The 25,081-nt window shown below is 33.9% G+C and overlaps 1 protein-coding gene and 2 pseudogenes across 3 annotated transcripts; all 3 read left to right on the plus strand.

Moving 5' to 3' along the window:
- Positions 1-126: 126 nt before the first annotated feature.
- LOC149492488 (WAT1-related protein At5g40230-like) lies at positions 127-4,678 on the plus strand (annotated as a pseudogene).
- A 7,223-nt stretch (positions 4,679-11,901) lies between these two features.
- Positions 11,902-15,658, plus strand: LOC105643080 (WAT1-related protein At5g40230-like; annotated as a pseudogene). Its single transcript, XR_016318840.1, has 7 exons — positions 11,902-12,144; positions 12,261-12,320; positions 12,431-12,544; positions 12,721-12,961; positions 14,038-14,196; positions 14,924-15,075; positions 15,451-15,658. The product of XR_016318840.1 is annotated as a WAT1-related protein At5g40230-like (transcript).
- An 823-nt stretch (positions 15,659-16,481) lies between these two features.
- LOC149492489 (WAT1-related protein At5g40240-like) lies at positions 16,482-23,720 on the plus strand. Of its 2 annotated transcripts, none has more exons than XM_089716373.1 (6): positions 16,482-16,838; positions 16,976-17,041; positions 17,151-17,276; positions 17,409-17,567; positions 18,493-18,644; positions 23,326-23,720. In XM_089716373.1, the coding sequence occupies exons 1-6, from the start codon at positions 16,650-16,652 to the stop codon at positions 23,462-23,464; spliced, it is 831 nt and encodes a 276-aa protein (XP_089572499.1). In that variant the 5' UTR covers positions 16,482-16,649; the 3' UTR covers positions 23,465-23,720. The 2 variants fall into 2 exon arrangements, with proteins under 2 accessions (XP_089572499.1, XP_089572500.1); XM_089716374.1 differs by having other exon boundaries at positions 17,202-17,276; positions 23,326-23,717.
- The last annotated feature ends 1,361 nt before the right edge of the window (positions 23,721-25,081 follow it).

Below are 25,081 nucleotides of genomic sequence, written 5' to 3' on the forward strand. Positions count from 1 at the left end.
GAATATTCAATAAAAATTCAAGGATCAAATTGTGTGTTTATACGACATTAAGCAAGCTACTCTCTCCCTTATCTATTCTTTAATAGACCTCAGTGGAGAAATAGCACTACAGAGAAAAAGAGGAAAATGGGTTCAAGATTTTTATACGGAGATCTACTTCCTTTGATGGCTATGGTGTCTGTAGAATGCACAAATGTAGGTTTAAACACTTTATTCAAAGCAGCCTCTTTGACAGGGATGAGTTATTTTGTTTTCATAGCTTAGTATTATGCAATTGCAACTCTTGTTCTTACACCGGTCCCCTTCATTTTTTACAGGTCTTCAGTTATTTCTCTTTCCCTAATTCATACTTTCTTTTCAACTTGTTCGTAAATCCAAAGCAATAGTAAAAAGGTAGTTTGATTTCCCTTTACAGAGCAGCAGTATCTTCATCAATCAAGTTCCCTCTTCTCTATAGAATTTGCATTCGCGCTTATCGGGTAATTATTAATTATCTCTCATAAGCTATCATTAAATTCGTGTTTGAACTTTTAATTAACTTTGTTTCTTGGGAAGCATGCTGGAAAGAAAGGTCTAGAATACACTTCTACAACTCTTTCTTCAGCCATGAGCAATCTAACGCCAGCTTTTACCTTTGCTCTTGCAGTTTTGTTCAGGTGTGTCTCAAATTCAAGGCTATTTTTATTTATTATTTGTTCAGAGGTTTTAATTATAAAAAGATGCCTCGATGGTTTTAATTAAAGAAGAAAAAATAAAATCAAAGAGGATCAACATAAGTGAACTACATTTCTAAGTGAATATTAAAAGAGTAATTGTCACTATTATTAGGACAGTTTTACCTTAATACTATATCAAAAATAAAAGAGTTTGTTCTTATTGGAACACCACTGGATATAAATCAAAACTAAAAAATTCTTAAGTTTATTCGTATTTATATGTTTGTCCTTTCTATTTCAGAATAGATTAAACATGGCTAGATAGGGCTTATAAATCAATCACCGATCAAATTAATCAAAATAGAAATTTTTCAAAAAGAGTTTTCATTTTTATTCACAATCTTAAACCCGTTTATAAATACTTAATCCATATATAATCAGATTTGCGCAAATAAGTTACCTGAAAAAATCCTACCTTAAGATTTTTACTAAACTTTTACTCAATAAGTTTGAAATTAGATTGTTAAGAACTAGCCTTTCATTGGGTGCCACTTGTAAAGAATGGAGAATGTAGATATGAGAAGGTGAAGCACTCAAGCTAAACTTATTGGAACTATAGTTTCAATATGAGGAGCTGATAGAGATATACTATTAACCATGCATATGTAATAGTATAGCTATGAATGATTTTCTATTGACAATTATTTCTTTGTATTTAATTGGAAATTTGCATTAAATAAATGTTATTAGCATATGAACAATAATTGTGATTAGTACATTTTGTATGTATTTAATTGGACCAAGTAGAGAATGGATGTTTAGTACTGACTGTTAAACATATTCTCTAGGACATTAGAAATAATGTTTATTGTTCTTAATCTTGATTTATTTTAATATGAGCAAATATTGATTGTCTTGTGCTTTGATTCATTAAAGGGTGAGTTTCATTATTGGAATAATATTCTCGGTGAATTGGGCAAAGATATTTTGTGTTTGTGAAATATTAATTAATGATAGAATCCATGTCTCGGTTTAGAGATTGATGATGCACTTTAAGTAAGCTTATAAGGTTTCATAGTGTAAACCCTGCAGGTGGATATTGAATCCGACACATGAAATAAGTTGAGCGACAATCTTAAAGTTATATTGTGATTTAAATAAATTGTCAGTAAGTTATTTAAATGACAGCATCTGTAATCTTAACGTGGGGAACATTATTTTATTATGTTGTGGAATTGTAAAATAAATAAGGAGTTCAGTCATGAGTTTTTAGTGGAATAATTCATGATTAATTATAATAAGAATATGTTGGTCTATATAGGTTCTTATTATAATTAGTAGCCTGATTTATTTTATTCCTGCGGTCCCTGTAGTGCCCTAATTATTTGGAAAGTTAAGGGTGTATTAAATAATAGATAAATTATTTAGTTTTAAAATAATTGATATTATTTTAATTAAATAATTTTTTATTTAATTTATTTTATATTAAAATATATCTTCCTAGAGAGTTTTTTTTAATATAAGATTGGAAAACCCTAAGAATAAAGTGACGCACGTTATTCTATTCTCTACCACTCAGAGAGAGTTCCAAAAGAGAGATAGTTAGGGATTACTGCAGAAGATCGTGGGTGACTCCAAGATCTCTGGAAAGAAGACCGGTGAGCGATTCTGCGCTTCAAGAGGTTAGTTTATTGATTTGTTCGATAATGTTTTTAGTTTGCCTCATATGGTTTCGTTAAGGGTTGTTTCCGCTTTATACCCGCTCCATCAGGAGCGGCAGTGGTGGTTTTCTACGAAAGCTCAACAATTTTCCCCACTTCATCTCCAACAAACTCCATTTCATTTCATTGGCCTCTTGCTTCTGCACAATCTGACTGGCTTATTGGTGGCCCCTTGCTTGCTGTAGAGTATCTTCTTTATGCACTTTGGTGCATCCTTGAGGTACACAACCATTTAAATTATCGAGATTTTAAATTAAGGAGGATAACTTTAAAATATTTAAAGGGCAAATCCTAGATTCGTGATTTATGATTTGCGATGTCACCACTGAACACATAATAATTTTTTTATATATGAAAACCCAATGAATTAAAATAATGTTGTGAGCTACACAATAGGAAAAAACGCTTTCTTTTAAATAATATTTACCAAATTAGTGATAACATTTGTAGTGGTAAAGACTCGAACTATATCTTCTAGAACACATATTAATTTAAAATATATACCTAATATAATATGACATAACCTCTCTTTGTAGATACGTCTGTTTTTAAATAATGTAATTTGATTCAGTTATTTTTATCATAGAAATATAAAAATTGTTTATGTCCTTAATTATGTCATTTCTAAAATAAAAATTAAAAAGTATAGTTTTTTAATCAAATTATTTATAAGTTATCAAAAGTATAGTTTTTTGGGCCATGCTATAGCGCCATTATTCATGCATGGGGTTACGTCGGAAGGGGCCTGTGTACATAACAATCTTCAAGCCATTATCAATTACTATTGCAGCTTTTGCAGGTGTGATATTTCTTGGGGATCCTCTTCATCTTGGCACGTAAGTTGAAGAATTTAGAATTATAAATTTGTTGACAGTAATTTTGGTAAGTATACGAAATTGCAATAAGTCATATAAAATGAGTAGAGTATTGTATCTACAGGAATTGTATATCAAGTACCAAAATTATGTTAATATATTATTATTTAAATGGCAATAAGGGAAATTATTTTAAAATTTTAAATTAAACAAATAAAAGAGAACAAAAAGAAATCAAGCAACAATATTCGACGAAAAGAAATCAAGGGTTTAAAGCTACTAGAGATTTTGACTTCACTTAATTCTATCCAATTTATTTTATTAGTTTGATAATCAATTTTAATTGTTTAAGTAGGGGAAACAACCCTAAAATCACTAACAAGCTCTCCCGATATATTGTTAGCTATTTTAATCCGGTCTAATTACCTATCTTCCAATAGCGCAATAAAACATGAATTAAATCATTAAGTTTTATGGTTTGTTTATGAATTCATAACCTAAGGTCATTAACTTATGAAAACCCCCCATGAGTCAAACCATATAGCTTTCGCATCAAGTTATTATTCTCATGTAATTTATTACCCTATTCATATCAAAAACCATTCTCCTGATAGTGATTAATGAAATAAATCAATCCATGGGAGAAACTGTATTAAGTTCAATAATAAATTATATCATAAACAAAGAAAAACAAATCTAATATCATAAATTGGAATCAAAATTAAGCTACATCAAATCCCTAGTATTCCCTAGTATGAGAGTTTTAGTTCAACATAGTAATTAAATAAAACTCAATTAAACTTGTAAATATTCTCATAATCAACATGAATATTGAAAATAAAACAAGAAAAGAGTTTAGAAATAAAAATTAGTTAATGATTGGCTTAAGCGACTTCCTTTAATCTTGACACAAATCTTGAATACTTGAAGTGTTGGAGAGAGAGAGAAAAACAATAGAACAAAAGATGGAATATACAATGAATTCTCCCTTGACTGTGGCTAGTCTCTCTATTTATATAAACTTTCTGGAATATCTAGTAAGAAATCTTTTAGAGATAGAAAACTGTTTAGGCTTTGTATTTCTTCCCAATTAGGACTCTCCCAGTGCGTAGATAGGAAATAATCTGGTTTCCTATAAAAATCCTGTAAAATTCCTCAAGATCAAGTGAAATGTGATTTAAGGAAGCTTTATACAAAAACATAAATAAAATTAACTAAAAACTAATTAAAGTAATTAAAAAAAATACTAAAAATCCTAATAAAACTATATTAAAAATCTATAAAAATACCAACTATCATTTGACAAGGTAAAATATTCATAATTCATTAATTTACATTTTCATTAATCGATTTCTTTTTTTATTATTATTTCAGAGTTGTTGGAGCTCTGGTAATATCAATAGGGTTTTACGCTGTGATAGGGGGAAAAGCAAATGAAGAAATACCAAGTGAAAAAGTTACTTTCTTGCAAATTGATGACATGTAGCCAAAAAAAAAAAAAAGGTGTAAATTACTGCTTGCTAATTAAAGATTTAGTCCTTTAAGCAAACTCAATTGTAATACTTGAATTTTGGTTGAAAAAGAAAAATGTTTTCATGAAATTACTTTTATTTTTTACTCAATTTGATTTTTTGTAAAAAATGATTATTGTCAATTTATGTAATGAACGGACTATTTCTGAAAAGTATCCACTCCACTGTCGTCCCTATTCACATTTATTATTAATACTATTTAGTCCCACTTAATTAGCAAACGAACAAATATTTTTTAAATGGAGAATAAAATAGTTTAACATAATTAAATTTCAAAGACTAATTAATATATATATATATATATCAAAACGGGAAAGAAAAATTCATCCAAACATAAAAATTGATCTATAACTTGAATATTATTTTCTCTTGAAACATCATCAATAACCCCCGAATAAACTTCAACATCATAAATTGCATCACTATGAAAATATTGACAGAAACATTTTACCAATAACTTGACATTTCATCACGCTAAAGTTCTTTATTGGTTTGGTGTTTGACGAAATTAGGAGAAGATTCTAATTATTGATAGGAAACTTTTCTAGTCCATTGTTGATACAAAATTCGTTGCCAAAATTGAAATTGAAGATGCATGAAGAAATATTGGATCCCTCATATACCTAATGTTGAAATGATCCCAATTATCTAGAAGTGGTCATCATCGACAATCAAAATGATAGGTTTATTACTTTGGGATTGCAAAATAGGTTTAATTTTGATAATTTTATTGGTACTACCTAATTTAAAAATTAATTAGAGTAATGATAATATAGCTAATAAGTGGCATTTATTTTATGGATAAGACTTGCTTACACCATATGGGTGGTTTCATACACCAACCCAATTGACTTGGAGAATTCGTGTTTCAAATAGAACTAAAACCAAGAAGTTGCAATCTCTGTGGAACCAGATGGAGTTGGCCAATTCCAACAATCACTAAAAAACCTAAAATTGAACGGTTGCACCGGCACTGAAACAGCCATTGGAGCTGACTCCAGCCCCGTACTAATGGGTCTGAGCCGATTACGGTCTAATGAAGCAAAACCAACGGTTCACTGAACCTGCAGACAGTGCAATGCTTCATTTGTTTGCTGGCAAATGGTGGCTAATGGAATGTAGGTGTTGCCTGCTTTAACCAAACCAAATTATTCATACTTCATTACTTTGTTCATCATAAAAAGAAAAAAAAAAGTAACGGACAAAAAATCATTAAAGGCAAAGTTGTCCTACTTTAGACAATACTCTGTTTAATAATCTTTCCATCCATCCACATATTATTTATTACTGACGCAGAATGGTTACGTGAATGGGAATAACGATTATACTCCGTCAGGAGTTTTGATCAATGACATGTGATCTGACGAAAGAATTAGAGAATTAAACTCTCAAGGAAGTTCATTGAATATGAATAATGATCTAAAGATAATGAATATGCCAATGAAACAAAATAACCTATTTATAGGTTAGGCTAAAGCATAAAACCCTAAAAATAATACAAAAGTCGTAACTAGACAAAACCTAGTAAGGGTGGCGGCACGGGCATGTTGGACATTACACGGGCATGTCCTAGAGTTCCAGAGGCTAGCACGGGGCGTGCTAGAAGTGACACGGGCGTGTCTATGTGAGAATCGTAGTTGAACCTATCTGCACGGGCGTGCTGTACATGGCACGGGTGTGCTCTGGACTCCTAGAGGCTAGCACGGGCGGGTTGGAAAGTGACACAGGCGTGTCTGCGCTTCTTAAGCTTGGGCGTGTCTCGGGTACTGGACTTCTAGAGGCTGCACGGGCATGCTGGATATAGCATGGCCGTGCCCCTTCTTCTTGGGTTTGCAGCGATCCAAATCTTCCATAAATTGAAGTGCAAGTTGCTCCGCATCAATCCCCTCCACTTCAAAAGAACTTGACCTCGAGTGATCATCAATGGGATAGAAAGGGAATAAATCAGCAACATTGAAGGACATGGAGATCTTCATGTCTTCGGGCAGGTCAAGCAAATAGGCATTATCATTGATCTTCTTAAGTACCTAAAGGGAACCAATCTTTTTGGAATAAGCTTCTTATGTCCTCTGCCACACTCCCTGCGAAGATAAACCATGACCCAATCACCCACAGTAAAAGATTTACAATGCCGGTGTTTATCAGCTGCAACTTTATATTTTTCATTAGTAGCGGTGATGAATTGTTGCACTTGCTTGGATACCTCCACATGCTCAATAGCCAAGTTATTCGCTGCAATACTCTTCTCTGCACTTGCTGGAAGGGAAAGGAGATCAAGAGTATGGGCTGGTATCTTCCGGTAGACAATTGCAAAAGGGGACATCTTCGTGGCGCTATAGATCGAACTGTTGTAAGCAAATTATGCTTGGGTAAGAGCAAGGTCCCACATCTTCTTCTCGCTGCAAATGCACCTACGGAGATTAACAAGGGTCAGGTTCATCACTTCAGTTTGTCCATCAGCTTGGGGGTGCGCGGTACTGCTGTAGTGAAGTTGAGTGTTAAACCTCTTCCACAAAGTTGTCCAAAAGTGAGCTAGAAACTTTGTATCTCGGTCAGATGTGATGGTTTTGGGAATGCCATGTAATCGAACAATCTCCTGGAAAAATAACTTTGCTATATGCGAGGCATCATTAGTGTGTTTCCAATGGATAAAGTATGCCATCTTGGAGAACCTGTCTACAACAACAAAAATAGAGTCAGCTCCGCGTTGAGTTCGTGGTAAACCAACATAAAATTCATGGATAAGTCCTAATAGGGTTGTTCCGGTATAGCCAATAGAGTGTATAGATCGGTATTTTGGGAATGGCCTTTCTATGTCTAGCAAACTGATCATTTTTGTAATAGCCTCCCTGCTTCCTTCTTCAATTGTGGCCAATAAAATTGAGCCTCTAACCTCGCAATAGTCTTGTCTCACCCCAGGTATCCACTCAATCCTCCACCATGGATTTCTCGGATTAACTTTTCCCAAAGGGAAGACCGAGGGATGCACAACCTGTTTTCCTTGAATAAATACCCTTCATGAACCAAGAAACCATTGGTATGCTATTTAGCATCAATTTTTACCCATATGTCAGCAAAATCTTCATCCGAGGCATACAGATCTTTAAGAAGTTCGAACCTCACAATCTCTTGCCTAATTGTAATCAATAAGGCTGCTCTCTTGCTCAAAGCATCTGCTACTGTGTTACAAGTACTCGATTTGTGCTTAATGAAATAATGGAATGCACCATAATAAGTTGGCCAACGCGCATGCATCTTGCTCACTTTCTTCTGAGTTTAAGAATGAGTTAAAGTTTGATGATCAATGTAAATAATGAACTCACGTTTTGAAGGATTGGAAAACTGCATGCAATTCTTGCTCATAAGTAGACCATTTCTGTCTAGTTTCATTCAATTTTTTGCTAAAGAATGCTATAGGCTTTCCGGATTGTGACAGCACACCACCAATTCCAATCTCATAAGCATCACAATCAACCTCAAACAATTTATCAAAATCAGGTAAAACAAGAGTAGGGGCAGAAGTGAGCTTATCTTTGATTTCTTCGAAGCTCTTATTTGCAGCTTCGGTCCATACAAATTGACGAACTTTCTCCTTCTTCAAACAATCAGTGATGGGAGCGACGATGCTGCTAAAGTTCTTGATGAACCGCCTATAGAAAGTAGCGAGACCATGAAAGCTGCGAACTTCAGTGATTTTCTTGGGAATAAGCCAATTTCGAATGGCATCAATCTTTCTATCATCAACATGAATTCCTTCCGAGCTAACAATATACCAAGAAATAGAATCCGCTCGGTCATAAAACTGCACTTCTTAAGGTTGATGTACAACTCATTTTTCTGTAAAGCACCCAACACCTGTCGAAGGTGCTGAAGGTGTTCTTCCTCACTGCGACTGAAAATTAAGATGTCATCAAAATAAACAACCACAAATTTGAGCAAGAAAGGGCACAAAACCTGAGTTATAAGTCACATGAATGTGCTCGGTGCATTAGTCAACCCAAACCAACCATTCATATAATCCTTCCTTGGTCTTGAAGGCAGTCTTTCATTCATCTTCCTCTTTGATTCGAATTTGATGATACCCGTTGCGAAGATCTATTTTCGAAAACACTATAGATCTTGACAGTTGGTCCAACATGTCCTCCAGATGAGGAATAGGGAATCGATACTGCACCGTGATCTTGTTGACGGCTCGGCTATCCACACACATTCTCTAGGTCCCATCCTTCTTTGGTACCAATAAAGCAGGAACTTCATAAGGACTAATGCTCTCCTGAATATGTCCCTTTTTCAATAATTCGTCTACCTGTTCTTGAAGAATCTAGCTTTCGTTTGGATTCATCTTATAATGGGGCTGGTCCGGTATCTTCAATCCAGGGATGAAATCAATCTGATGTTGAATGTCCCGCAAAGGTGGAAGTGTAGATGGTTCTTCAACTACGGCATGAAACCCATCTAGCAACTCCTTGATTGTGGGGGTACTAGTGCTCCTTCATTAGAGTCTGTCTCTGGTTTGATCAGCAATGCCAACACACCTCCGGACTTCTTAATTGCACCAGACAATTCTTGCACATTGTAAGAAACAACTACTATGGATTTCCCCTCCACTTTAGAAGCTTTGGTAGAAGATCCAAAGGATAAGACCATGATTTTCTTATTTTCCCAAATGAACAGGTATGAATTCTCTCTTCCCTTGTGCACTGCATCTACATCAAACTGCCATGGACGTCCTAACAATACTCCACAAGCATTCATATCCACAACATCACAACTAACGGAGTTTGAGTATGACTTTTCCATTGATATAGGAACTTTGCAAATCCAATTTACTTCAATCATTGGATCCTCTTTAATCCACCCTACCTTATATGGCGAAGGATGTGGTTCTGTGGGTAAATTTAGTTTTTCAACCAATTACTTGGCTATCAAATTTTCACAACTGTAACTGTCGATAATGAGTCCGCACACCGCTTCACCAACCTGACATTAACTTGGAAAATTTTTCTTCATTGAGTGTCACTTTCCTGTTTTGGAGAACACAAAATTTTTTGAACAACATACCTTGTACGGCGAAGATGTGGTTCTGTGGGTAAATTTAGTTTTTCAACCAACTGCTTGGCTATCAAATTTTCATAACTGCAACTGTCGATAATGAGTCGGCATACCGCTTCACCAACCTGACATTTAGCTTGGAAAATTTTTCTTCGTTGAGTGTCGCTTTCCTGTTTTGGAGAACATAAAATTTTCTGAACAACATATGTAACTTCTCCATCTTCAGAACCAGCCATGGATCCATCATCTTCGTCTTCTACTTCTTCAACCTCAGTCTCCTCATCAACTACATTCACCTGTCGACGCCCATCATTAGCCCCCCTATGTTCTGGACATATATTAGATGTATGCCCCTATTTTCTACAACGGTAACAAAAATCTCCAGTTGGCTTCTGATACGGATTTGACTTATTGTTTCTGTCTGCCATGTGAGCCTTTCCCCAGGAGTCTTTCTTTTCTTCTATTGTGAGCTGCTGTGAACTCTGGTTATTGGCAGGAGTGGCTGCTCTTGAGTTCTGTCCATCAGAATTTCTATTGGACTGTTGATTTTCAGATGAATAGGGTTGCCTGAAATTCTAGTTAAAATTAGGTGGTTGTCGAGGCTGCCAATTAATTCTATCTTCCGCACATTTGGCCATCTCAATAGCATCCGCCAAAGTGAAAATCGCAGCTACACCCATCATACACATTATATCATATGATTCAATCCCCTTTGATAATGAGCCATTTGCTGGGATTCAGTCTCACAATTGTCACATTGAGCCTGTAATCTCAAAAATTCTTCCATGTACTCATCTACCTTTCGATTTCCTTGGAAACAGTCATGATACCTGTTGTACAGTATTTGAGAGTGATTATTGGGAAGAAATCGTTGCTCAATCAACTGTTCCATTAAAACCCAGTATCGCACTGGTTCAATCCTTCGACGATGGCGTTCGTTTTGAGTAGAATGCCACCATGCTGCTACACCGCCTTTCAGTTTATAGGCCATAATGGAAACTTTACGTTCATCCTCGACATTCATGATCTCAAAGAATTGTTGAACCTCCACTAGCCAGTCAAGAGTGCTTTCTATATCTAACAATCCTGAGAAAGGTTGAAGATCTACCTTTATCTTGTATCTGTCATGGAAATTGTCACCATTCCCTCTGTAATCTCGGCCTCCATCATAACGATTTTGGCACCTTGCATAATCTGGTTGCTGTGGATTTGGAGCTGTTGTTGCAACGGTAGGTTGCGGGTTGCCTTGTTGGATTGCAATGGTCAACTGCCTAATCTGTTCGGTTAACTCTTCGAACCTCAACTCGATGGCTATGAGTTGTGTCTCATGATTATCGGCCATGGAGATACTTCGCCTTTCTGCCTTGATACCAACTGACGCATAACGGTTACGTGAATGGAAATAACGATTATACTCCGTCATGAGTTTTGATCAATGACGTTTGACCTGACAAAAGAATTAGAGAATTAAACTCTCAAGGAAGTTTATTGAATATGAATAATGATCAAAAGATAATGAATGTGCAAATAATACAAAATAACCTATTTATAGGTTAGCCTAAAGCATAAAACCCTAAAAATAATACAAAAGTCAACTAGACATGACACAGGCGTGCTAGACATGACACAGGCATGTCCTAGGCTTCCGGAGGCTAGCACGGGGCGTGCAGGAAGTGACACGGGCGTATCTATATGCGAATCGTAGCTGGACCTGTCGACATGGGCGTGCTGTACATGGCATGGGCTTGCTCTGGACTCCCAGAGGCTAGCACGGGCGGGTTGGAAAGTGACATGGGCGTGTCTGTGCTTCTTAAGCTTGACCGTGTCTTGCATCCTGGGCTTCTAGAGGCTGGCACGGCCGTGCTGGATATGGCACGGTAGTGCCCCTTCTTCTTGAGTTTGTAGCGATCCAAATCTTCCATATTTTGAAGTGCAAGTTGCTCCGCATCAATTACTGATCACAAAAATAAAAAAATAAAACTCAAATAATCCTTGGGTTTGATTTGATTAATTTTCTTTTCACATCTGATTGAAGTGATAAATTAAACAACACTTTGTCGCTAATTTATTCCATTTCCTGTATTCTTCTTATTTTCTTCCACCATTAAACTGACCCAGTGCAGAAACAGAGCAGCAGAGATTAAAAAAAAAAAAAAAAAAAAAGGAAAGAAAAGTAAATGGGTCCAAGGTTTTTATACAAAGATTTGCTTCCTTTTATAGCTATGGTGTCTGTAGAATGCACAAATGTTGGAGTAAACACTTTGTTTAAAGCAGCTTCTTTGAAAGGGATGAGTTATTATGTATTCATAGTTTATTCTTATGCAATTTCAACTCTTGTTCTTCTACCTGTCCCGTTCATTTTTTACAGGTCTTTAGTTATTTCTGTTTCTCCTAATCAATCTTTTCCTTTTAACTTATTCATAGATCTAATCTAATAGTAAAACAGTAGTTTTATTTCTCATTATCTATTCATGGCGAATACAGAGCAGCAGCAGAAATCAAATTGCCTCTTCTCTATAGAATTTGTGTTCTTGCGCTTGTTGGGTAATTAGTACATCTCATAAATCAATCTGCCTTTTTCATTTTTCTTGCTATCATTGAATTTTCCTTTTCTTTTTTTTTAATTAATTTTTGTTTTCTGGAGAAGTATGCAGGTTCTTAATTCAGATAGTTGGAACTAAAGGCCTAGAATACAGTTCTCCAACTCTTTCCTCAGCCATGAGCAACCTAACTCCAGCTTTTACCTTTGCCTTTGCAGTTTTGTTCAGGTGTGTGTATGTGTGTCTCAATCCTCAAACTCAAGTCTAATCCATTTTTTATGGAGGCTAATCATAAAAGATCCCGTTGTTATTTGTCTTTATGATTAATTTAGAATTTTAGGAATCAAAGTAATCCTAACAAATTTATTGCTAATTTAGTAACTAACCTCTCCTTGGGTGTAAAGGATGGAGAAGGTAGCTATGAGAAGGTCAAGCAGTCAAGCTAAAATTGCTGGAACTATAGTTTCAATAGCAGGAGCGTTGGTGGTTCTTTTCTACAAAGGCCCAACCATTTTATCCACTATATCTCCGACAAACACCATTTCATTTCGTTGGCCTCTTGCCTCTGCGATGTCTGATTGGATTATTGGTGGCCTCTTGCTTGCTACAGAATATCTTCTTTGTTCACTTTGGTACATTATTCAGGTACGCAAAGGTGAAATCAAGATTTTAAATAAAGAGAGACGAACTATAAAATACTCAAAACAAGAGAGCTAATCTGTTTAAAGAATGAGAGATTGATTTAAGTTTTGGGTTCCAAGCCCACCTTCTCCACAACGTAACCACACCACTAAACATACTCATTCAAAATTTATACCAATATTAAAATATATGGTTAATTATACAAGTGATGTCTAAACTTTTAATCTTTTCTATTTTGGTGTTTAAATAAAAAAAAAAATTACAATTAATATTTCCGTTTGTTTCCCTACAATAATTTACAGGAAAATAACTTGCTGAAAAATATTTTCAGTGAAAAACATTTTCCTTGAATAATATTTTCCAAATGACTTATTTTCCGTTGTTTGGTTGTAATATTGAAAATTAGTTAAAAATATTAAAATTTTTATCTCATAAAACTATAAAAAATATTAATAATAATAGAAATTTTAAAATTTTATTGTTAAGTATGAGAAGATCGAAAAAAAATGTAAATTATAAAAGTCGGTGATAGCCCGTGGTGGTGGCTGCCGGTCGCCAGCAATGATTGCCGGTAGTGGTGGTTGGTAGTAAATGGTGATTGGTGCTAGCGATTATGATAATTAATAAATTTAAAAAATATGAATTTATAAGGTTTGTCAATGTTCAGAAAATATTTTACTACTCTCTTGAAAATGGAAAGTTGTTTTCCTTAAAAAATAACTTAATTCTCTTTTGTCCAGAAAAATATTTTCCGTTGACTTATTTTTCTAAATGCCTCAAACAATGAAAAATTATGGAAAATATTTTTCTGTAAATTATTTTACAGAAACAAATGGAGCCTAAGTATTTAAATTATTACTAAAACGCTGCAACTATTAAGCATCAAATGCTGAATTAGCTCACCAGAGTTGCACATGAACTTTAATATGAAATTTTGACTTTTATCTTCATTTTTAATTCCATTTTCTTTCGTTTCACATTTAAAAAACACAGAAATAATATAATTTAAAAAAAAAATTTAAACAGAGGGCTCAATTTGCTGTGGAAGAACTTGATCATCATGACTTAATTTGATGTAGGCTGAGGTGTTGAAGATATAACCAAAAGAGCTTGTTGTGACATTTGTATACACTTCGTGTGTGACCATCATATCCGCCCCAGTATGCTTTGTTGCGGAAAGCAACTTGGATGCTTGGCTACTAAAACCTCATTTGGCATTACTTGCTATTTTATACTCGGTAAGTGTTTTTTTTTTTTTTTTTTTTTTTTTTTTTTTTTTTTTTTAATCCTTAAATTTTAACTATATATAATCTATTTAACCCTTCAACTTCGAAATTATACTTCGAAATTATAGAGAGTCATTTATTAATGACTCAATTAACCGAATTTGAATACTAAATTAGCAATTAACTAATGCAAGATCAAGGACCATTTAAAGGCTTTTAGCCTTAATATTTGACAATTACAAAAATAAACAAAAGATAACAGGGAGAAAAATAGTAAGAACTATTATTTTGATATGAGATAGATAAACTTAAGTGTTCGTACACAGAGAATTATAAGACTTTTGTAGGGAATGCATATAGCTATTATCCAGTTATCTGAAAAGGAGACACGAATTTTATTATCAAGCGGTTGACTTAGGTATTCAATACATAATTGATCGAACGTTACTGAACTGAATCCTTTGAATTTCAATTTATAACGCTCGGTCTTATACTCATGTATGCTAATGATTTTAGGCTCATTTAAGGGCTTGTTATATTAACGAATAAGCTTATGGTATATTTATTATGGTCTATCAGTATTAATAATAAAATAATAATATTTTCTTTCAATTATAGCTTATGGTAAAATTGATAAAAATTAAAAAGTTTTAAGATAAAATTGCAAGAGTTAAAAAAGATAATGGCTTTTTGTGATATTAATTAGGTTATCTAAATATGTGATTTGGTATCTGTTTAGGGAATTTTTGGAACATGCTATAGCAACGTTATTCATTCATGGGGGCTGCGTTTGAAGGGGCCTTTGTATGTAGCAATATTCAAACCATTGTCAATTGCTATTGCAGCTTTTATGGGTGTCGTATTTCTTGGGGATGCTCTCCATCTTGGGATGTATGTATGCTCATCTTTTATTATTATTATTATTATTATTCGTATTCCATTTATATATTCCTTGGAATTATCAATTTCACAAAAGAAAATTCTTCAAAATTCATTAATTTGCATTTTATACCATTAACTTGCGTCAAAAATAAATAATAAAAAATCAGTGAATTAGTTTTTCTCAGCTTAAATATTCATCAATTTTTCATTCCAAGATCTGACCCATTGATTCTCTAATTGAAAGTTTCTCTTTAAGTCAATAGAAAATATCAATATTTGGTAAATTATAAATGCTGATTAAGTCAAATCAGCAAATTAAGCATTATTTATTTTTTATTAATTTGTCTTTTTTATTTATTTATTTATTTTTTTTTATAATTGCAGTATTATTGGAGCTCTAATAATATCAATGGGGTTTTATACTGTGATATGGGGAAAAGCAAATGAAGAAAGATCAAGTGAGGAACAAGATTTTAGTGACTTGAGATCTACTCAAAGAGTTCCTTTCTTGCAAACACCCATTAATGACATGTAGCCAAAAAATGTAATTAAAGATTTTTTATCTTTGATTTTTTCTTTTATTAGTACTTAACCACACCTCATTTGTAAATTTTTGAGGTTTTTGTCCTCGTCAAATCCCTTTTTTTTTTTTTTAAATATTAGAGAGAATGTTCAAACTCGAATCTATTGTCAGGTCATACATCTATTTACTGTTAGATTATGCCTTGACGTGCTTATCAAATTTCATACTTGAATGAAAAAAAAAAAAAACTCTTATTCGGTGCTCAGTTTAAACATTTCAAAAAATATTTATTGTCAAATTTATGTAATGAATCATGAATATTTTTTTATATGGATAATAATCTTACGTATTGTCAAATAATAAACTTTTTTTTTAGTGAAAATCAAATAAACTCTTAAATGTCACTAAACTATACTCCTGAAATAAAGAGCCAGCAACCAAACAAATGATGTATTGATTAATTGAAAGTAACCTGAAAATTTTACATCTCTTTATGAATGTAAGATACAATTTATTTGAGTTGATAATTTAAACAAATCGGGTAAGCAAAGTCGGGAAAAACTGAACAAATTAATCCAATCAAATTGATTTAGTTTAATTATTTATATAATTGGTTTGATTTTAGTTTATAATAGCAAGAACTGAAGTTTTTTAATTCGGGTAGATTTTTATTGAATTTAAAAAAATAAGTCTAAATTAATTAAAATAGTTAAAATTCAATTCAACTAAACAAAATTGAATCAATTCGATTTGATTCGATTTACATAAAAAAAATTTTTGATTTATCTAGTGAATATTCCAAATGTCCACTTCTGGAAACAAAAACAGCCACTTGAATTGTTTTATTTGTCTCATTTTTTAAATTTATTTGAAGAGCATTGGTTTACAAAACTATAAATTGCTCTCTCTCTCCTTAAAAAATCACAGACCAAGTCACAACATCTGATTCAGCCCTAGGAAACAGCAACATTTGAAACAAATTTCTTGCTGAAAAAATAAAAAGTTTTCTTCGATATAGAAGAAAGTTAAATTTTGCAAGGGAGAAATCAGAAAGACAGAGATGGGATCAAGTAACTTTTACGATGAACTTTTACCAGTTGTAGCTATGGTTGCAACACTGGTTGCAGGTGTAGGATTAAACACTCTGTTCAAAGCTGCTTCTTTGAAAGGGTTGAGCTATTATGTATTCATCTTGTATTCAAACATCTTCAACACTCGTCCTTCTCCCTGTTCCAATTTTCCTTTGGAGGTACCTCTCTTTATTCTCTGCATATCTTCTTGTAAACAGAAATAGATATTATTACAGATAAATTTTAGTTTGAATTTCAGATTTAATTTGTATCTCTTCAATATAATCATATACTTGATTTGTTTTTGAATTTGCAGCAGAACGACGGTTGCCTTGTTCAAATTTCCTCTTCTGTCAAGACTTTGTGCACTTGGGATTATTGGGTATGGAAATTTGTTCATGACCCTCTTCTCGTTATTAAAAATGCATAATTTTTATTTTTTGGCATCTATGGTGACCCTATATAAAGGCCCTGCAATTTTTATGATCCAGTCACTAACTTCTCAGTCTCACCATCTTCAACTTCATCCTCTTCACTCACAGAAACCAGAGTGGATCTTTGGAGGTTTTCTCCTTGTAATTGTTTGCCTTCTGTCTGCAATCTGGACCATTGCCCAGGTGATTTTTTTTTTAATTACCTTTCCCTAAAAATTTAATTTAATTCTATATATGTTTAAATCAATTTAAATTTAAATCAATTGAATGTTTTCATTCATTTATTCCAAATATTTTGTGAATTCATATTTGCAGGGAGCAACAGTGAAGCAGTACCCAGAAGAAATGACCATACTGTTCTTTTTCACCTTGTTTATCACAATCCAAAGTGCATTTTTCTCACTTATTTTGGAAAGGAATCCAAATGCATGGAGATTGAAATCTGCCATTGAAATTATTGCCATCGTTTTCACAGTAAGAAAATCTATCCAGATTTTATTTATTTATTTATTATTCTATAATGGGTAATTATCTATTTAGGTAAAAATAACACTCGCATATCCATTATTTGGTAAAATCATTAGATTGTCCATCAGGTTTAGCCTTGTTAAATTATTTTAAAATGCCTTTTTTATATTAAATATCCTATAATATTTGGATTTAATCCGTTAACTTTTGTTTTTAAGTTTACTATTGAATTGGTATTCCATTTCTTAATTGATAACGGAAATTGCACTTTTTAGACAAGAGAATTAAGAGATTATTTAAATTGATGGAATTTGAACGGTAAAATTTTTATATTAAATGTTTTTCAGTCATTTTTATATTAAATTTTTATATTAAATTGATGGAATTATTATTATATGATTGCAGTCATTTTCCATAGGATTTGTCAAAGATGACATGCAATGAGGAAATATTACATTTATTTATTTAGTATTATCTCTTAAAAACTGGAATTCCACATGATTTATAATATTTATATGCTTGATTGAGGGTAGTTGATGTTCTGTTCCTTCCACTGAAAATATTAATATATTTAAAAAACCCCAAAAAGAAAAAAAAAATTATTAAAATTAGGTGAGACAATGAGAGTGCTGTTCCCGCCTTTTTATACATGGTTGGTGGCCCCACTGTGTCTGAAATTTTAATGTCAGCATATGGACTAAATTATTTTAATTGAGTATAACATAATACATATTTTTACTTTTTTTTTTTAATTTCTATTATTTTATATTATAATAATATTAATTAAATTTAAATATTTCTAATTGAGTCAAAATTATTTATCCTTTTTATTTTATTTTACAAATGTAAATTCAAATAATAGTCTCCGGATATTTTTATTTTTTCCTAATTGAATTAATAGATAATTAACCTTTGATTTGGTGTGATTTAGGCAGCATTTGGGAGTCTGTTTCGAATTGAGTTTCACACATTGTGCTTGGGCAAGAAAGGACCTTTATATGTAGCAATGTTCAAACCTTTGGGTATTGCTATTGCTGTGTTCATGACAGTCACTTTTCTTGGTGAAACCCTTTGTCTTGGCAGGTGTTTCTTTATTGGTTCTCCAATCTAAACCCTTTTTTTTTTTTAATAATAAATATGTTGGTAGTTTAAATTAGTCTGGTAGTTTTGAATTAGTCAATAAGTGTCCTATTCTACAGGAGTTATTTTCTGCTATTTAGAATATTTTCGCTACTGCTATATTTAGATTATTTTGCAGATCTTTAGTTGTTTTCTGTTTTGAAGTAATGGCTATATAAAGCCCAGCAGTTGCTCAAATAAGACATCACTTTTAAATCCAATTGTTCTGGTTGTCGACTTGTTTCTTGATCTAACAATTGGTATCAGAGCCCCACTGGCCCTGAGAAATAGAAAACAAACTGTTGAGTGATCAAACACTGCGAGGATGAGTGATGATAAAACCTTGACCAAGATTCCTCACTTTGATGGTCACTATGATCACTGGAGTGAGTTGATGGAGAATCTCCTTAGAGCCAAAGGACTTTGGAGCTTGGTAGAGAATGGTTTTGAAGAACCACAGATGGAAACAAGATTGACAGATGCCCAGCAAGCTCAGCTTGATGATGCGAGAGCCAAGGATCATCAAGTGAAACATTATCTGTTTCAAGCAATCGACAGAACAGTCTTTGAACAAATTCTGGACCGTCGCACAGCAAAAATAGTCTGGGATTCCATGAAGAAGAAGTTTGGTGGAAATACGAAAGTAAAGAAATCTCTTCTTAACGCATTAAGAAGGGATTTTGAAATTCTTGAAATGAAAAGAGATGAAACTGTCAATGAATATTTCACAAGAGTGATGGTGGTAGCAAACAAAATGAGGAGCAATGGAGAAGAGATGATGGATACCAAAATTGTTGAGAAAATTTTGCATACCCTCACAGAGAAGTTCACATATGTCTGTGTATCCATTGAAGAGTCTAAAGACATTGAAACCATGTCTGTTGATGAACTACAAAGTACCTTGGTGGTTCATGAACAAAAGTTTCGTCGAGTGCACAAAGAAGACGACGACCAGGTGCTGAAAATTGAAGGACGATCAAACTCGACTAGCAGAGGAAGAGGCTCTTATAGAGGAAGGGGACGAGGTAGAGGAAGAACTGTATTCAACAAAGCTACCATTGAATGTTACAAGTGCCATGATTTAGGGCATTTTCAATATGAATGCCCAAAATCAAACAGGGAAGCTAATTATGCCGAATTGGAGGAAGAAGATGAGCTACTACTGATGGCATATGTCGAACTTCACGAGACAAATAGAAGAGATGCTTGGTTCGTAGACTCGGGTTGTTCGAATCATATGTGCGGTAACCAGGAGATTTTTACTAGCTTAGACACTAATTTCATCCATTCAGTCAAGCTTGGAAACAACACAAGGATGAAGGTTATTGGAAAAGGAGTGATAAAATTGTTTCTACAAGGAGTGTGTTATACTATAAGTGACGTGTACTGCGTACCGGAACTGAGAAATAATTTGCTAAGTGTTGGACAGCTTCAAGAAAAAGGGGTAGCAATTTTGTTTAAAGATGGAGTGTGTAGCCTCTACCATCCACTAAAAGGAAAGATGGCAGAATCAGTGATGAGTGCAAATCGCATGTTTATTCTGCTTGGAGAATCACCTACTACTGTGGTTAATGAAGAATGTTTTCAAGTGGGCAGTACAGATGAATCAATTTTGTGGCACCACCGATATGGGCACCTCAGCTACAAGGGCTTACACACATTGAATGACAAGAATATGGTGATCGGCTTACCTCAAATCTTAACACCAAAGTCCACTTGTGAGGCATGTGTGAAGGGTAAACAGCACCGAAATCCAATTCCAAAAAAAGGCAAATGGAGAGCAACTGAGCAGCTGGGTCTTGTTCATGCTGATATATGCGGACCGATCACTCCAGCTTCAAACAGTCATAAGAGGTACTTGTTATGTTTTATTGATGATTTCTCAAGAAAGGCCTGGTGTTATTTCCTTGTTGAAAAATCAGAAGCATTTTACCACTTTAAATGTTTTAAAGTGCTGGTGGAAAAAGAAATTGGGTTGCCAATTAAATGTTTGAGAACAGACAGAGGTGGAGAGTTCAATTCAGCAAAGTTCAATGATTTCTGCAAGCAGCAAGGAGTAAAACGGCAACTAACCATGGCCTATACTCCTCAACAAAACGGAGTAGCTGAACGCAAAAATCAAACCGTGATGAATCTAGTAAGAGCAACGCTGATTGAAAAGAATATACCTAAAGTTTTTTGGCCAAAGGCGGTACAATGGACGTTTCATATTTTAAATAGATCACCCACACTTGCTGTAAAAGACAAAACGCCCGAGGAAGCCTGGAGTGGAGAAAAACCTACAGTGGAATATTTCAGAGTTTTCGGCTGTATTGGTCATGTACACATACCAGACGCAAAAAGAACAAAGTTATAAGTGAAGAGTGTGAGCTGCGTATTTTTTGGGTTTAGCCAAGAATCCAAAGGATACAGGATGTTTGATCCAATTGCCAAAAAAATAATTCATAGCCGTGATGTGGTGTTCGAAGAAGATCGAGCTTGGGATTGGAATTCAGATTATCAAGAGAAACAAATACTTGAATTAGAGTGGGGGAACGACATTAGTCCTGAAAGTGAAAAAGAACACACAGCCGGGCAAAGCGAGGCTAGCAACGATACTGATGTTGTCTCACCAGCTGAAACATCTGGCAGTCCTACACCAACAGAGGGAACTTCCGATCTCGGAAGAAATTTGGTACCAAGGGAGGGTAGAACTCGACGTCCCCCAATACATCTAACAGATTTTGTTTCAGGTGAAGGCCTGTCCGATGAAGATGAAACAAATATGATGGCCCATTTTGTAATCTCTGATCCCACTAATTATGAGGAAGCAGTAAAGAGTGAAAAATGGAGGATGGCTATGGATGAAGAAATAAAATCCATTGAGAAGAATCACACCTGGTACTTGATAGATCTACCAGCTGGAGCAAAAAAGGTTGGCGTAAAGTGGATTTATAAAACAAAACTGAATGAGCATGGAGAGGTTGACAAATACAAAGCGAGGCTAGTCGTAAAAGGGTACACCCAGCAGTATGGAATAGATTACACAGAGGTTTTCGCACCCGTGGCTCGAATGGATACTGTTCGTATGATCATTGCCTTTGCTGCTCAAAGAGGCTGGAAATTATATCAATTGGATGTCAAGTCAGCCTTCTTGCATGGAGAACTGGAGGAAGATGTGTATGTGGAGCAACCGAAAGGTTACAAAAAAGCAGGAAGTGAACAAATGGTGTACAAGTTGCGAAAAGCCCTCTACGGATTAAAACAGGCACCCAGGGCCTGGTTCAGTCGGATTGAATCTTATTTTGTCAAAGAAGGTTTCACAAGTAGCTCCAATGAACAAACCTTGTTTGTCAAAAAGAAGGGAGGAAAAATCTTAGTTGTGAGTATTTATGTAGATGATTTGTTATATACTGGTGATGATGATAAATTGCTTGCAGATTTTAAACATTCCATGGAAAATGAATTTGAGATGACAGACTTGGGGCCAATGAAGTTCTTTCTTGGCATTGAGATAGTCCAAAAGGATGTTGGTATTTTTATTTGTCAAAAGAAATATGCCAGCGAAGTCCTACAACGTTTTGGTATGGAGAATCATAATCCAGTATGTAATCCGATTGTTCCTGGCCAAAAGATTGGAAGAGATGTGGGAGGCGAGGTAGTTGATGCAACTCAGTTTAAACAAATGGTGGGAAGTCTAATGTATCTCACAGCTACGCGACCTGACCTCATGTTTGTTGTGAGCTTCATTAGTCGTTTCATGGCTAGTCCTACAAAGATCCACTTTGCTGCAATCAAAAGGGTGCTAAGGTATTTAAAGGGGACGGTTAATTATGGTATTTTTTACAGAAGAGGTGGAGAAAGCAGGCTGGTCGGATTTACAGACAGTGACTATGCTGGTGACATGGATGATAGCAAAAGCACTTCCGGTTATGCGTTTCTACTAAGTGGAGGAGCTGTGGCATGGTCTTCTCGTAAGCAACCCATTGTTACCTTGTCAACCACAGAAGCTGAGTTTATAGCTGCAGCTGCCTGTGCTTGTCAAGCCATTTGGACGAGAAGAATATTGAAAGAAATTGGCCATTCACAGGAAGCAGGGACTGTTTTGATGTGTGATAATGCTTCAACAATCAAGTTGTCTAGAAATCCTGTTTTACATGGGCGTTCCAAACACATAAGAGTAAGGTTCCACTTTCTCAGAGATTTAGTTAAAGAAGGTGTTGTTGAGTTACAGTTTTGTGGCACCAAAGACCAACTTGCAGATTTGATGACCAAACCACTCAAGTTAGAAGCATTCCAGAAGCTACGTCAAGAACTTGGTGTTTGCACAGACTCAGATTTGAACTAATTCTTGTACAAGAGGAATAAGTTCAAGGGAGGATTTGTTGGTAGTTTAAATTAGTCTGGTAGTTTTGAATTAGTCAATAAGTGTCCTATTCTACAGGAGTTATTTTCTGCTATTTAGAATATTTTCGCTACTGCTATATTTAGATTATTTTGTAGATCTTTAGTTGTTTTCTGTTTTGAAGTAATGGCTATATAAAGCCCAGCAGTTGCTCAAATAAGACATCACTTTTAAATCCAATTGTTCTGGTTGTCGACTTGTTTCTTGATCTAACAATAAAGGGCATTGAAATGATGGAGTTTTGTGACGTTTCTATTGCAGTGTGATTGGCTCTATTATAATTGCACTTGGATTTTACAGTGTGATGTGGGGACAAATGAAGGAGAAGAACAATGAAAGTTTTAGCAGTCAAAAAGCCCCTCTTTTGCAAAGGAATGCTTCTTTTAGAGAAGATAATTAGTGTGCCTAATTTTACTTGAAAGGCAATTTCTGTTCTGTAACAGGCAGGAATTAGGAGAATCATATGAAAGTGTACTTGGAAATGTGAGTTCGAGAGAGAACATAATGGAAAAAAGGGGAAAGAAAAAAAAAACTTCTGCTTTTATGTCTGTAATATTAGAATTTTTTATAATGAAAATTTCAACTCTTTTCTTGAGAAAAATTATTAAAATTTTAATAATCTTGAGGGATTTGTTTCAAAACTACTGATAATGGATAAGGTTTTCTCTTTCTTCCATTTTCATGCTCCTTTTAGAAACTTCGAGTGATTGAATGTTTTAACTGTTTCCTTAAAACATTATATTATTATTATTATTATTATTATTATTATAGTTACAGTTATTTGTGTATAATTAATTCATATAAAATAGCTAAATTACTGATATTAGTCGGATAGAATAGTTGAGACTCATTCTCTTTTAATCAAAGGTTTCGAGTTTGAGCCTTGAGTATGAAAATTACCAAGTTATTTTGATAAATGCGTTAATATCAAATCCCATTAAACTAATTAGTTTGATATGAGAAGTGTCATTCTAGAGGTTAATATCTTGTAATATTTGATTATTTGGTCCTTCTTTTAATCACAATTAATTTAGCATTAGTACTTTGTCCATGGCACTACTATTAAGTTACTATTTAGTCCTTTCTTGAATGATAAAAATAACACTTTCTAAACAAAGGATTAAATAATTCAATAGAGCTAAATTACCAAATTAAAAAAGACAAATACATCCTAACATATAAATTGCTATAGTTTTATATCTTTTTATATCTTTTTTATATTTTTTTTCATATAATATTGAAAGCATCTTTTAATTTTGTGGTCCACCATTATTTAGATGTCTTTTTATTTTTGGCATTTATGTTTTTTTCTAAAAGGCAACAAGATTTTATTTTTGTGGGGTATGCTTTTTTCCTCCTAATAGGATTTTTATCATGCAAGTTAAATATGAGCAGTTGTGCCATTATTAGAGTTTTATTTCTAAAAGCCATTATTAATTTTATTTTTCAATTTTTATACTTTATCAATCACACCACCATCACTCTACTTCCACCTCCACCACAATCAGCACAACACCACTCCATCACTACCACCACAACACCACTCCATCACCACCACATCATTACTAATAAAAATATATATATTTGACTATAAAAGTATTCATTATATGAAGCTATTAAAGAATATATATATCTAAAAGCTATTTGGACTAGAAAATTAAAAAAGAATAAGTCAGAAAAAAATGTAATGTGATAAAATAAAAGTTAAAGTCATTGAAAATTAATTTTTTAACACAATCTTTTATGTTTTCATTGAATAAATTAAATTACAATATAAAATTATGATATTTTGATCTTTTTAGTAATTATTCATTATATTCTTCCTATTCCTATAACAATATAAAAGAATAATTATTAATGATGTGGTGGTGGTGGTGATGTTGGTGGTGATGGTTGCGGTGGTGGTGGTAGAGTGATGGTTGAGGTGGTGGATGGTGGTTGCGGTGGTGGTGATGAAGTAATGGTTGCGGTGGTGGAGGAATGGTGGTTATGGTGGTGGTTGAGAATGAGTATGGAT

The sequence above is a fragment of the Jatropha curcas genome, chromosome 11 (assembly GCF_041381405.1).
Source record: "Jatropha curcas cultivar XTBG-Jc1 chromosome 11, XTBG_Jcur_1.0, whole genome shotgun sequence".
Taxonomy (NCBI): Eukaryota; Viridiplantae; Streptophyta; class Magnoliopsida; order Malpighiales; family Euphorbiaceae; genus Jatropha; species Jatropha curcas.